A 13,871-nucleotide genomic window follows, 5' to 3' on the forward strand; every position below is an offset into this window, starting at 1 on the left:
AACTCAGTAATTAATATTAAGTGAAAATAGACCTATAAGCTTAAATACACATGAGTGAAAAACGTCAAGGTGTATTCAGTCAAGGTGGTCTTTCATGCCTAATAATATTTTTTATGATTTTATATAATTTCCAAATCAAGCTATTGTTTATACGTCAGTTTGAAACACAGTCCTAAACCAAAGCAAGAATAGTAATATCACAAATAAATAATTTAATATTATTATTGCAAATAATGATTTGATGTTAATAAGCATCTTAACCCTCCGAAATAATCGGCGTGCAATTAACTTGATCTGGAAATTGTATAAATTTACAAGAAATATTAGACACGAAGAATCTCCTTAACCAAATATGGAGTTTTTCACTCATGTGAATTCAATAATTGTATAAAATTCTAATTTTTTCTATGACAATTATGATACTGGATTATAATAACGATGCGGATATCATTACAAAGATATAGAATTGTAACAAAAAACAAATATATTTATTTCATTTTAATTCCTCATACGGATTGAAAAATGCTGTACATAATCAAAAGTTTATTCAGTTTTCTGCGGACGTTCGAAAGTGCGCTTGTGTTTTTGCCTACGTTTAGTAATTTCTATTTTGTGTAATTTTGTATACACTTCACTAAATATTTCATTTTGATCTTCCTCGGGGATAGTTTCCCTAAATAAAAAGATATAAGTTAAAACAAATAATCGTTAAAAAGAATATTACAAAAAGATATATGTGTCCTGCTTTCTTACCGGTATTTTTTCATTAAATCATATTTTTCCCAAGGTGTTGCTGCAGCTTTAGCTTTCATAATGCGTCTCTCAGGAAGCTGTAACTCTGTTATACCTTTCAACTCTTGACGCTCCCATTTCTCTAACCATGGACGAGGATTAAGTTGCACTTTGATCTTATTCACAGGCACTGGTGCACCTTCTGGCAAATACTCTGGTTCCATGTCAAAAGGGAAGGTACTATACTCTGCTGGTGCGTCTCGCAGATATCGTAGATGCGAATCCAATCTTCTTTCAAGCCTAAATATGTATCATGAGTAGAATCATCGAAAAGAAACATTTCAGAGCAATTTATGTAAATAACTGTTGTAATGTAAACAACAGAAAAAACAGTTTTGCATACACAAATATTGTAAGATTTTTTAAATATGATTAGATCTTACCCCCAATTCTTCACTGGATTTAAATGTATAACCAATTATGTCAAAGAATCTTACAACAGTTGCAAAGCTGTCTGTTCTGCTGAATGCAGTCAATAATTATATTTACCTAAGACATTCTATGTTTTGTATTGCAGGATCATATAACTCATAGTTTACTTCGATTCCTTGGTTATTGACCATATTTCTCAGTACACATGTAGCTCTCAAGCCTGTTCTTTTCCTCTCGATACATATGCCAACAAACTTATTAACCTTTCCAGGAGCGTGTGGTTCAGAATAAGTTACAGCTAATATAGAACCAACATAGAATTCGGGTATCGCTACATGCGTGCGCCTTGCTATCATATCCATGCGCTCCAACTTTTCTCGGAGTGAATTACGATACTTGGGATCTGGATCTGGTAAAAATTCAGGATATATGAATCGATACCTATCAGGTATCGCTTTCTTCTGTTCAATGTTTTGTTCTGGTATCTTATTATTTTGCGATTCTTGTACTAAATCTTGAGTGGTTGTAGAGGAATTTCCTCTAACTGCATAGCCTAAAAAAATAACTTTGTGTAGCCTTAATAATTAAAACTTTTATGTATAGATTAAGTATAGATTTACTTTTATGTATTAGATTATGTATAGATAAGAACAAAACGTGCTTTAATATTATCATATAACAATCAAATTCTTCAACATTACAAAAGAGAAGATAGAAAGAAATGAAAAAATTTAGAAATAATTGAATGGCACAAAGTAAAACATATTTTTTAAATTGTGAAAATTTATCTCAAATGTGTTTACTCTCATTTTAATCATAACGATTATCCCTATTATAACAAATCTTTTAAATCTTTTGAAACAATAAAATAAAAAATTTAAACTTTAGGAAAATTTAATTTCACTTTTGTGAATGTCATTGTTGTCGGTAATGTAATTTAATAAATTTGTTTCGCTATTATGCAGCAAATTGAGAAAGATTGAAAAAGCACAGGATAGAATGTGATCAAAATCTAACATAACCTACGTATTATTTTCGCTGCTTGCAGTCTACCGTAATCGCGAGAGAAAATCCTTGATATCACAACCATTGTTTTAATCTTCTGTTGTTCTCATACATTCGTTTAGACACGCATAAATCTTTCTTTCTCTCTTAAAAAAATAATTATTTTCGTGAAGCCCAGAACTCAAATTTTCTATTATTACAGTGATGAGTAAAGCGCAGAGTTTGGCGGTATATTCGAGAAACTCATATAATCTATCGGTATTGCAGAACATTCGTGATTAACAAGTTCTCATGAAAGAAAGTTATGAGAAAAACATAATTTTGCAAAAAATAAATAAAGTGAAAATAAGCCTTCAATTTAGGAGCTAAATTGATGACATTAGACAAATATAGAGACTCTCTAATAAGAGTCGCGACACTTTTTTACATATCAGAGTATATGATTGCATATCTTGATTGTGTGTGTGTGAAAGTTACAGAACTGGTAAATTTATTAGATAAATTTATTATAGGTACTAATAAAATTATAAATATTCCAATAAACTTGTTCACTTTTGTAATTTTAACTTTGTTTGAAGATACGATAAAATGTTTAAATTTTTTAAATAATTTTGTAAGAAAAAAAGGTATTATAAACTAGAAAACAATTCTTCTCATATGTATTATTTCGACACGTAATATAAAGAAATTTATTTGTTAATGTCTTTAAAATATCTAATTTTAATTATATTATTGAAATTTAAAATTAATATGAATAAATAGGTATACAAATATAAGACGGGAGTTCCTGAAACACAATCAGATCAATGACTTTCTCATGTCGTGACTTTTATTAGAGAGTTTCTGTCACTAACATATAATAAGGACTCTCACATATCAAATAAGTATATAACACTGCTGGATAAGATCATTTGGATCAATAAGCATGCAGCACTAAATTGCCATATTGATTTAAATCCTATACATAATGGAAAAAATATTAAAAACAAAAATTGTTATAAAATATTGAAAAAATGAAAAAATTAGGAAAAGAGACAGAATGTCTTATTTCTTATTTATATGTTATTTAAAATTTCTATTTCTATGTTTAATTTTATTTCTTTAATATTTATTTATATTAAGGAGCAGGAAATATGATATGACATGATACATGTAATTGCATTAATACAATGCAACTACAGATCTTTGTAGTTTCATAAAAATAAGTACAAAAATATCATTAAAAAATAATATTGCTTCTATGAGAAAAATGGATCAATTATATTTTTCTCATATATATATATATATATGAGTAAGAAGCAGATAATTTTATTTATTATAATATAACTTTATTATATTTTTCTTATAAGATTTTTATGAGTAAAATTGTAAGATTCGATTCTCACAGCTTTGTAAGAAATAAAATTTTATTTTAACTTTTTATTGTTATTTTCATATTTTGAAATTACTGCTGCGTTATATATTTTATCTGAAAGTAGTGATTTTCGAGTAGCGACACTTGTTTTATCCAATTGTGTCGATCCGTAATTTAAAAAAATTCACTTTAAATTGAAATTGGCGCGAATTGATGCAATGACCGGAGCGACATCTTCTGACTATCGCGTACATTTAGAAAAATAACTAAAATATGTGATTATTGGGATTATGGTTATGTTTTCTGAGTGCCTGTCGCCTAGAAAGATTTGAGTTGATTTTGAGTGATCGAAAGTTGAAACGAGTAAATTCCTTCATCGCACCTCTGTAAATTATATTCCACGATGTAATTAAAAGTATATAATATACAGTACATAATCAAGTAATTATTGCATGTATACAGAATAACCTAATTGCGAGTACACAGCCGTTGAAAATTTGCGGAGCTGCCGCGGCGGAGACAATTTGAGGTTATACGAGTTCAAGATGAAGAGATCGCATTCACGAAGGGACGAGGACGAGAACGAGGAACGTTCTCGTAAACGCAGAGACCGCAAATATGACGACTCCAAAGAATTGAAGCATAACGGCGATCATAGGAGTTCCAGGCACTATGATGATCACAGGAGTTCCAGACGCAATGACGAGCACAGGAGTTCCAAGCGGGACGACATTTACCGCGGTTCCAAGCGCGATGACGATCATCGGAGCTCCCGACGCGACGATCACAGAGATCGTAGGTACAACGACGATCGTGGAGATCTCAGGGACAGCGACGGCGAAGCAGGCGGGAAGCGGAATTCGCTACGGGAAGAAATCGGCAACAGGTATTATGGAGAACCGGATAAAACGCGGGAGAATCCGGAGGATGCCAAGCAGAAGCGGACGGTAGATCTTTTGACCTCGAGAACGGGAGGCGCGTACATCCCACCTGCCAAATTGCGTATGCTCCAAGCGGAGATCACTGACAAGTCAGGAGCCGCTTACCAACGTATTGCCTGGGAAGCGTTGAAGAAATCTATTCACGGATACATCAATAAAGTGAACACCAGCAACATCGGGATCATAACGCGGGAGCTGCTGCGCGAGAACATCGTCCGAGGTAGAGGTCTGTTGGCACGGTCTATTATTCAGGCACAAGCTGCGTCTCCAACATTTACTCCAGTTTACGCAGCACTGACATCTATAATCAATTCCAAGTTTCCTAACATAGGCGAGCTGGTGCTGAAACGGCTTGTTCTGCAATTCAAACGTGGATTCAAAAGGAATGATAAGCCTTTGTGTATTTCTTCAGGAACTTTTATAGCGCATTTGGTTAACCAGCGTGTGGCTTATGAGATTATCGCTTTGGAAATCTTGACTCTACTGCTGGAGACGCCAACCGACGATTCCGTCGAAGTGGCCATTGCGTTTTTGAAGGAATGTGGTATGAAACTGACAGAGGTTTCGCGAAGGGGTATCGAGGCTATTTTTGAAATGTTGAGAAACATACTGCACGAGGGACAATTGGATAAGCGAGTCCAGTATATGATAGAAGTTATGTTCCAAATCAGGAAGGATGGATTTAAAGATCACGAAGCTGTACCCGAAGAACTGGATCTTGTGGAGGAGGAACATCAAATCACTCATTTGATTAGATTGGATGACGAGATGGAAGCGCAAGATATATTAAACGTGTTCAAATTTGACACCGACTATCTTGCCTCCGAAGAGAAGTACAAGCAGTTGTGTAAAGAAATTCTTGGTTCGGATGTCAGTGACTCTGAAGGCGACGACGAAGATGGAGAAGAGGAAAGCTCGGACAACGACAGCAGCACGGAACAGACCGAGGGAAAAGAAGGAGTGATCCTCGACAATACGGAAACAAATCTGACCGCACTTCGACGGACTATATATCTGACTATACACTCTTCGCTCGATTTCGAGGAGTGTGCGCATAAATTGATGAAAATGCAACTGAAACCTGGGCAGGAGATCGAGCTATGTCATATGTTTTTGGACTGTTGCGCGGAAATGCGGACGTATGAGAAGTTCTTCGGCCTCCTGGCCGGTCGGTTTTGCGCCATTAATAAAATATATGTGACGCCGTTCGAGCAGATTTTCAAAGACTCTTATCATACGATACACCGCCTCGACACGAACAAATTACGGAACGTATCGAAATTTTTCGCGCATTTACTATTTACAGATTCCATATCGTGGAGCGTACTTTCGTGCATAAAACTGAACGAGGAAGACACCACGAGTTCCAATAGAATATTTATCAAGATCTTGTTTCAGGAGCTCTCCGAGTACATGGGTCTGGCAAAGCTGAACGAACGGGTTAAAGATGTAACGTTGCAGGAAGTGTTTGAAGGACTGTTCCCCAGAGATGATCCAAAGAACACGCGTTTCGCGATAAACTTCTTTACGTCGATCGGCTTGGGTGGTTTGACAGACGATTTGAGAGAACATTTAAAGTCCCATCCGAAGCCAGTTGTTGTGCCGACATTAATTACTAAGGAAGAAGAACCCTTGAGCTCTGACGAGTCTAGCAGCTCGTCATCCAGTTCCAGCCCGTCTAGTTCGACGACAACCGATTCTTCTTCATCATCGTCGGAGGATGAAGTTTCGGCAAAGAAGAAGAAAAAGAAAGTGCTGCATAAACGAAAACAAAATAAATTGAAATCGAAAGACAAGAAGGAAGAGAAGGCTAAGAAAGTGCCCAGCAAGAAGAAGAAAGGCAAGACGTCGAAAAAGGACAAATAAAACAGGCATAGAAATTAAGTAATACAAAAATAATAGAGTTTATAAGTTATTAAGAGTTTATAACTTTTTATAAGTTATAGTATATGATAAAGCTATTCTGTACAAATTATATTCTATGATTTACATTTGACTAAGTTTTTAAAATTCCGAGCGAGCAGGGGAATAATAAATGGGTATACAATATTTATTCTACTTTGCATACTATTTATTATTCAATAGACATGTTAAAATCATGGATCCGCATTCGTCTATTTTAACAACTTAATTACTTGATAAAGCTATTTCTGTCGTCTTATCATTTAATTACATTCTATATTTTAACATTTTCAGAAGACGACGAAGACCGCCTCTAAATATCTAAATAATATTCTCGGAATTTAGTTAACGATCTTTCTCATTTTCACAAGCCGTTAAGAACGGAGTGGGCTGCTCCCCGGAAGATCGGAACGCGTCATCACGTTATCGTCAACACCAGAGCCTCGTGCCGTCCCTGACAATGAACACAAGATGGCAACGATAGCAAAGAGCGCGCACGCCGCGGCCGCGCCTCCACGTCGTCGTTTGTGGATGCGTGTGCAGCGTGCCGCCGCCGTCAGTCGTGTGATTGTGTGCGTAACGCGCGGGGAGGTACGCAGGCTATTTTGACGGGAAGGTCACATGACTAGACGGCTGTCGGCGTCCGATTCACACAGACGCGTGCCGCCGACCGCGCGTCGTAACCGAGCTATGCGCGTTGCGGCCTACGTCGCGTTGCACGTGTGTGTGGATTGGTACACACCGTACACATTACACACGCGTATGACGCGCACACACCTGCTCTCCTTGGCCGACGCGACGCGGCGAGGGGACCAGGGGACCACAGGGATGCGTGGCCAGGACCGTGAGATGAACGGAGACAAGAGAAATTCGTATATCGTGGGTCCCTTTGATAAAAGAGTAAAACACTATTCTTCCGTAATTTGGTCTCTGCTTTCTCTTACTGTATATCATATTTTTAGATGTCGTGGCTTCGATGAAACTCCTTGGTTTATTGTGTCCTGAAAGTTCATACATCATCCTTATCTGTTTTCTGTTTTCCTGCATTCTTGTCCTGGACTGAACGGAATCTGAAAGACAATAAATCACAATACTGTATTATCCCGAGTACTCCGAGCAGATTTCTTCCTTCCAAACACCAGATCCACAAGTTATAGCTGTAGAAACAAAGCATAAGGAGTTAAAACGTTTGCAGGAATCAAGATACTAAGATTGCAAGGAATTTCCGGTAATTCGAAAATAGAATAGAATAATACTATTCCAGAGAATTTTCCACGGATTCTGCATGACAATTAATGTAGTGACATGAGACTGTTGGTTTCTTGCTCCAGCACTGTTCGCGACAGGCGCGGTGGTGCGCAGTAGGTGGCCGGTTGTCGCGAGAAGGGGGAAGAAAGGGAGGAGTGGCCGCCGACGTCGTCGTCGTCGTCGTCGTTGTCGTCGCCGCCGAGGCGGCGACGGCCGCGATGCTCGTAGAGGGGAACGAGACAGGCATGCGGAGTTTACGGTGATTCTTTACCACCGAGCGGACGCGTGCGCGCGACCGAGCAGAGCTCGCGGCACGCACACCGAGGCATGCGTGCAGAAACGCGCGCGTGCACATACCGGGTGACTGAAAAGTCAGCGTTTTTCATGGGCAGAACTAGTGCGCTTTGACAAAACCGTTGTACTCACAAATCAACATAAAGATGTATGTTTAATAAAAACATAGAAACGAATTAAACCGCGAGATATTCAATACATTTTATTGTGCTATTTGATAAAATACATATTGGGCATTTTATCGATTGAGATATCTCATTTTTAGATTAGATTTGTTTAGATTAGATTTAGATTAGAATAAAGAGTGTACGACAACTTTAATATGCACTGAGTGCGCACTAGTTCTGCTAATGAAAAACGTAGGATTCTAAAGAGACTATGAGGATTTAAAAACGAAAAGAGAGAATTCTTTTCTCGTAAGCAATCGGAGATGAACTATATTTCCATATACCACAAGATCTCTCCAAGGGACGTTCAGAGAATATTTCTATTGTCCTCTGTTTTAAAATCGGAAAAGAGACAAAGAGGAATTTAAGCCTTGCTTAAAATCAAAGTAATATCGGTACAATCGGACTTAAGATATTTAACTTTTTGATTGCGTTCATTAGAAAAAATAGCATTGCAAGATTCTTTAAAATAAAAATAGTTTTTATATGGCTTCAAAGAATAAATTAAATAAAAGTAAAATATTTATACGAGTCTCCGCTGTTGGTGAATAAATAATAATATTTATAAGACGATAAGATTCTTTAATATAATTAGTTGTTCACTGGATCCTGAAAGTGTAAACATAAATTTATTACATTGAAAAATATCCTATGATAGTTGCAAAGCAGCTTTTAGACTAAATGCAGAAAGCTATGTTGAATCAAAAAGGATGGAAAGAAATTGGAAAAGAGATATCATGTTGTAAGTAAACACCAGTGAAATAAAGTCCTTATTTTCTCGCCACGCGGTACATTGAGCCGGTTGAAAACCCACACTGAGAAAGCGCGACGTACACGTGTACGACGTGCGTACGCACACAGCGGGAAGCGAGAGTGAGTGTATGCGTGCACGTGTGTATGTTGTTCTGTGCAATGTGTGTGCATGAGAGGAGACAGTCTCGCTCTCTCAAGGGCTCCGCCGTCTCCGACTCTCGCCTCGTGTTTACGCGGTCGCGCGCGCATGTGTACAGACTACAGGCGCGGACATCGCCAGGGAGAAACAGACAGACAGACAGACAGACAGATAGAGAGAGAAGGAGGAAGAGCAAAAAAGCGAGAAGGAGAAGGGCCCCTCCGCTCGCGCGTGAGAGCAAAAAAGACTTCGCGGAGCGGGAGTGGGAGCGAGAGAGAGAGAGAAACGGAAAAGAGATGACGGAGGACAGGACGGCATCTACACGGTCGTCGTCCACGAAAGCGCGGCGGGCGAGGAGGTGCGTGCGTGAAAAAAAAAAACATACGTATATATCGCTGAGTCTGCCGTTGTCTCGTTAGCGTCTGTGCATAGAACGAGAGAAACAGAGAGTGTGGTGGGAGTGAGAGGGAACGACAGAAAAATATTCGCGTCGCAGCTCTTGATGCGTGCGCTCTCGCATCAACGGATGGTCCATCGGTGTTTCCACGTCGTTCGGGATTGCAGTCAGCCTCTCTCGCGGCGCGGTAAGAAATATGCGTGCTCCGGTCGCCGCGAGTGACCGCTATCCGTCGTTGTCTTGTTCACGATCATACGGTGCGTGCTCCGCCACCGTCGCCGCCACCGCCACCGCCGTCGCCACCACCACCATCACCACCGCCGCCGCCGTCGCCGTCGCCGTCGCCGTCGCCGCCGTCAGTAGAATCGATACGCCATTGCGTCGCGACGTGCCGACGAGTAAATCGCTCGTCTGACGATGCCAGCCATGCTGGTGGTCGTGCTCCAGTGATGCGATAATATTTTCGCCGGACGTATCATCGGCGACATCCTCGTTGTTGTTGGCGCGCGCGGTGGCGCGGCGTCCCGATAGCGATCGTCGGCGACGCCAGTAGCGACAGCGACGACGACGACGAGGAGGAGAAGGAGGAAGAGGAGAAGAAGAAGAAGAAGGAGGAAGAGGAGGAGGAGGAGGAAGAGAAGAACGAGGAGGAGCTAGAAGGAGGAAGCTCGCGTTGGCGCGCTCGGCGGGGAACGTCGTCGACGAGGACGCGGACGCTGATAACATGCACTGTCCGCGACACCAGTGCGCTGTGCTCGATTGACGGATCGAGAGAGAGAGATGATAAATAGAAAAAACGCTCGCGTGTACAGCGATACTTGGACGTGAAAAATAAATAGACAACGCATACTTATATATATATATATGTGTGTGTGTATGTGTGTATATAAATCATGTGCCATTTCTCGTTGTCCGTAGATTGCGTTCGATAAGACTGTAAGGTAAGACTCTGGCTATGGATCGTTGGCCCGTCGTGTATTCGTGTGACCGTGCTGCTTTCGTCGCGCATCGACTTTGCGGCTGCGAGAGAACGTCGCGTTGAAAACCGCCGTCGCCGCTGTAGGAGGAGGCGGTGGTAGTAAAGAAGAAGAAGAAGAAGAAGAAGAAGAAGAAGAAGAAGAAGAAGACAACGAGGTGAAGGAGGAAGAGGGCGGTAGCAGAGAGAACAAGAAGGGAGTTCGCGACAGAATCGGAGGGAACTCGCTCGCGGAGGCCGGAGAGGAGCAGGTTCTCTCGTTCATTCGTTCGTTCGTTCGTTCGGAGGACGGCGCTCGCTGCGTACGATCTCCGCGAAAGCACGCGCGAGGAAGAAGGAGAGAGAGAGGATCGCAGACAAAGAGGACGACGAGCGGCTTTATCATGTTGTACGTGGAAGTGGTGGCAACGCGGGATCGCGGGTCGCGGTGGTAGTCGCATCGTTGTCTTCATCGGCGACGCGTAATGCATCGGCGGGAGGGGCGGACATAGGAAGGAAGGAAGGACGCGCGAACGGGTTATACGCGTGTAACTCGGCCTCTCGTCACTCGTGCCGGACGAGAGCGAAGCGAAAGAGAGAGAGAGAGAGAGAGAGAGTGCGTGTGTGCGTCACAAAGAGAGAGAAAGAGAGAGAAGAGCGACCGAGGAAGGCCTCGTAGAGCGCGGGTTAGAAAACTCCGTTCAAAGAGGATGGACTCGTGTCCGTCCATCCACTTCATGGTAGAACACGCGAGGAATGCAACGGAGATCGCGCTACTATGATGACCACGACGACGATGATGATGACGACGAGGACGACGACGAGGACGATGACGACGACGACGACGATGACGATGACGACGGCGACGACGACTACGCGCTGGGCCCGAGTAACATGGAAGTGGAATCGCGAGGAAGCCGAGTTGTCGCGCCAGTTGTCGTGCTAGTGCCCGGTCCCGCTGCTCCGTCATTCGCGACATAAATAAACTCGTGGACGGTCAAAGTATAATATATTCTGTACATCAGTTGCATGTATATAAAGCGATATCGAGTGCACTGAGATTCACCGCTGTTCAACAACGTTGGAAGTGCATACGTTGGAGTGGCGGTGATTGCGCTTAGTACTCCGAATCCTGATTGTCTTCTTTCCTCCGGGGGGTGTACGCTTGTTGAATACCCGTGCACAATGGAGACACTATTGCCAGGCAGCACCGCCGCTGGCCAGTCGTACAGTCCGCAGTTGAAGACCGTCCTCAAGACCTATCAGCTGTCAGCCATCAAGAGCCTACAGGGTCCCAGCTCGGCTCTGCTGGATTGTAAAGCCCTCCTGCACGAGCAACAGTCGTGCTTCTCGCCACCCGCTGTCAGTCGTTCGGCAGCCAACTGTGGCCTAGAATCACCCGTGGAGTCGCAACCGTTAAAGGACGTAATCGAGAAGGAGATTCGCGAGACGTCGGGACGCACGTTGACGCCTGTCCCGAAGGGGACACCCCGCTCGTTGGAGGACTCGGACGAGGATCGTCCCGCGGTAGTGGATCGTCCGAAGGTCCTGTGCGAGAAGCGTGAGCTCGAGTTTCAGATACCGATACTCACAGCACCTGATCAGAGCTGCTCCGAGAGATGCGAGACGATCCTCGAGGGGGAGAGGATCTCGTGCTTCGTAGTGGGCGGCGAGAGAAGATTATGCCTGCCGCAGATACTGAACACGGTGCTGCAGGACTTCTCCCTGCAGCAAATCAATCAGGTGTGCGACGAGCTACAGATTTATTGTTCACGCTGCACTCGGGATCAGCTCGAGGAGCTCAAGCATTCCGGCATCTTGCCGCGCAACGCGCCGTCCTGTGGTCTCATCACTCAGACCGACGCCGAAAGGCTCGTCAGTGCTTTGCTGTTACGGACAGAATCCTGCGATCCTTCCCAGATCGGTCCAACACAGGACTGTCTTGATAAGAAAACGTGCAAGAACGAGGAGGAGGAAGAGGCGATTGTTAAGTTTAAAGTGTACCACGAATGTTTTGGCAAGTGCAAGGGTATCTTCGATGCGAAACTGTTCGAGACGGACGATTCAGTGTGCATTGAGTGTCTGGAGTGTGGCTACCAATTCTCTCCTCAACGCTTTGTGAGACACGCTCACAGATCTCTCGAGAATCGCACTTGCCACTGGGGTTTCGATTCCGCCAACTGGCGGTCGTATCTTTTGCTCTCTCGTGATCAGCAACATTACAACAAATCGCTCATTCTTTTTCGGGAGCTGAAAGAGAGGCATCTTGTGCTAAATTCCAAGCGAAAACTAGAGGTATTGTCACTTAAGTTTTATCATTAAAAATAAGAATGTAATTTTGACGTTAAAAATGTGTATATTAAAATAATATATAAAATTAAGTCTAACGTCACTTGATCTTAATATATCTAAAAAAAAGTATATACAAGTCCAAATATTTGTTTTAGCTGAGACATGAGCACGAGAGATTGGTCAAACGCACAAAGAAGGAAATAGGAAAGGACGATTGCGCTGGAATCTACAATGGCAATGGACTGGCAATGTACCATCCTGTATCCCAAATTGCCACTGATTCGTACTTGCAGATGCAATGGGCGGTTTTCGAGCTCGCTGCCAGAGGTGCAGCCTTTCAGCCTTGGAATGCTACGGGCAATTGCAAGCACAGGGACAAGTAAGTATCGTTTACGTATATTTTGTTAGAAATCATGCACAGAGGCGACAGTTGAGATGAGGATCGCCTTTGTCAACAGTTCATCGTTGGTGCCTGCATATCTGAGTCGAGGTCCACCTGTACTGCAACATCCGGAGCGAGTCATTCCGCTTTCGGAGTGTGAGCGTTTCGAGCCGCATTTCCAACCTAATGTGGCGCTGGCGCCTATACCGGCACCCGCACAAATAGGTCAGATACCGCCACCTTCGTCTGTTCATCAGCAACGACGACATCATCACGAGCATCGCCGTCACAGTCACCACTCCTCGAGTCCCACGTGTGAGAAACAGGAGTTATTATCCGTCAACGTTAAAACGGAGAAAACATCGCCGAGTCAAGCGCCGGCGATCGATTCTTATCCTCTGTACTACGTTTCCGAGGAAAATCAGAAGGAGGCGGCCCCGCCAAAAGAAAGGAAGGAGAAGGAAGGTGAGGAAGAGGAGAGCAGTGCAGCAGTGACGTCATCCACCGTGAGCGTGGAACCTACACCACTGGCGATCTCTTCTGAGGTCGGTACCTCTTCGCCATCGGAAAGCGATTCCGACACGGACGGCACCGCGGCGGCGGATCTCGAGGAGCGGCTGAGGGCCCTGGACGTGCCACAGGACGTGATAGAGTTGGCACGTCGCGTGGCGTTGGAGAACGCGCAGCTGCGACGTCATCGACAATCGGACGCTCGTGAAATCACCAAGTTACGCAGTCAGTTACACATGCAGAAATTACAACAACAACAGCAGCAGTCCCCCGTCGCTGTCGCCAACGATGAGAGTGATGATCAGGACAAGAAGGAGGATACAACGGCGACGGCACCGCGTTCTAGCGCAGCTGACAGCACCGAGGGT

General features: G+C 43.0%; 4 protein-coding genes across 4 annotated transcripts in view; 2 read left to right on the plus strand and 2 right to left on the minus strand.

Moving 5' to 3' along the window:
- Positions 1–389: 389 nt before the first annotated feature.
- Positions 390–2,363, minus strand: LOC108749655 (39S ribosomal protein L19, mitochondrial). The gene is made up of 4 exons (XM_018488478.1): positions 2,191–2,363; positions 1,282–1,717; positions 754–1,032; positions 390–673 (listed from the first exon to the last, which is right to left on the minus strand). Exons 1-4 carry the CDS (start codon positions 2,252–2,254, stop codon positions 544–546), a joined length of 909 nt encoding a protein of 302 aa, XP_018343980.1. The 5' UTR covers positions 2,255–2,363; the 3' UTR covers positions 390–543.
- Positions 2,364–3,827: 1,464 nt separating this feature from the next.
- LOC108749703 (pre-mRNA-splicing factor CWC22 homolog) lies at positions 3,828–6,495 on the plus strand. Its single transcript, XM_018488595.1, has one exon. The coding sequence runs from the start codon at positions 4,069–4,071 to the stop codon at positions 6,328–6,330; it is 2,262 nt and encodes a 753-aa protein (XP_018344097.1). The 5' UTR covers positions 3,828–4,068; the 3' UTR covers positions 6,331–6,495.
- A 2,488-nt stretch (positions 6,496–8,983) lies between these two features.
- On the minus strand, positions 8,984–10,587 carry LOC108749705. The gene is made up of 2 exons (XM_018488598.1): positions 9,979–10,587; positions 8,984–9,933 (listed from the first exon to the last, which is right to left on the minus strand). The coding sequence occupies exons 1-2, from the start codon at positions 10,088–10,090 to the stop codon at positions 9,590–9,592; spliced, it is 456 nt and encodes a 151-aa protein (XP_018344100.1). The 5' UTR covers positions 10,091–10,587; the 3' UTR covers positions 8,984–9,589.
- An 898-nt stretch (positions 10,588–11,485) lies between these two features.
- The window catches only part of LOC108749704 (ski oncogene), a 4,037-nt gene continuing 1,651 nt past the window's right edge, over positions 11,486–13,871 (plus strand). The window contains exons 1-3 of the mRNA XM_018488597.1: positions 11,486–12,614; positions 12,767–12,990; positions 13,070–13,795. Coding sequence (XP_018344099.1) covers positions 11,505–12,614; positions 12,767–12,990; positions 13,070–13,795 — 2,060 coding nt within the window. The 5' untranslated portion in view covers positions 11,486–11,504. The remainder of the gene's footprint in view (positions 12,615–12,766; positions 12,991–13,069; positions 13,796–13,871) is intronic.

This window comes from Trachymyrmex septentrionalis, unplaced genomic scaffold, assembly GCF_001594115.1.
Source record: "Trachymyrmex septentrionalis isolate Tsep2-gDNA-1 unplaced genomic scaffold, Tsep1.0 scaffold31, whole genome shotgun sequence".
Lineage (NCBI taxonomy): Eukaryota > Metazoa > Arthropoda > Insecta > Hymenoptera > Formicidae > Trachymyrmex > Trachymyrmex septentrionalis.

What these genes read in the sequence shown, in the direction of transcription:
- LOC108749655 (XM_018488478.1), bottom strand. Translation starts at nt 2,254, where the DNA reads ATGGTTGTGATATCAAGGATTTTCTCTCGCGATTACGGTAGACTGCAA. An exon ending in CAAAACATAGAATGTCTTAG is followed by an intron (nt 1,033 to 1,281) that starts GTAAATATAATT and finishes ATACATATTTAG; the next exon opens with GCTTGAAAGAAGATTGGATT. An exon ending in GATTTAATGAAAAAATACCG is followed by an intron (nt 674 to 753) that starts GTAAGAAAGCAG and finishes CTTTTTATTTAG; the next exon opens with GGAAACTATCCCCGAGGAAG.
- LOC108749703 (XM_018488595.1), top strand. Translation starts at nt 4,069, where the DNA reads ATGAAGAGATCGCATTCACGAAGGGACGAGGACGAGAACGAGGAACGT.
- LOC108749705 (XM_018488598.1), bottom strand. Translation starts at nt 10,090, where the DNA reads ATGTTATCAGCGTCCGCGTCCTCGTCGACGACGTTCCCCGCCGAGCGC. An exon ending in TCCTCCTCCTCCTCCTCTTC is followed by an intron (nt 9,934 to 9,978) that starts CTCCTTCTTCTT and finishes CTCCTCCTCGTC; the next exon opens with GTCGTCGTCGCTGTCGCTAC.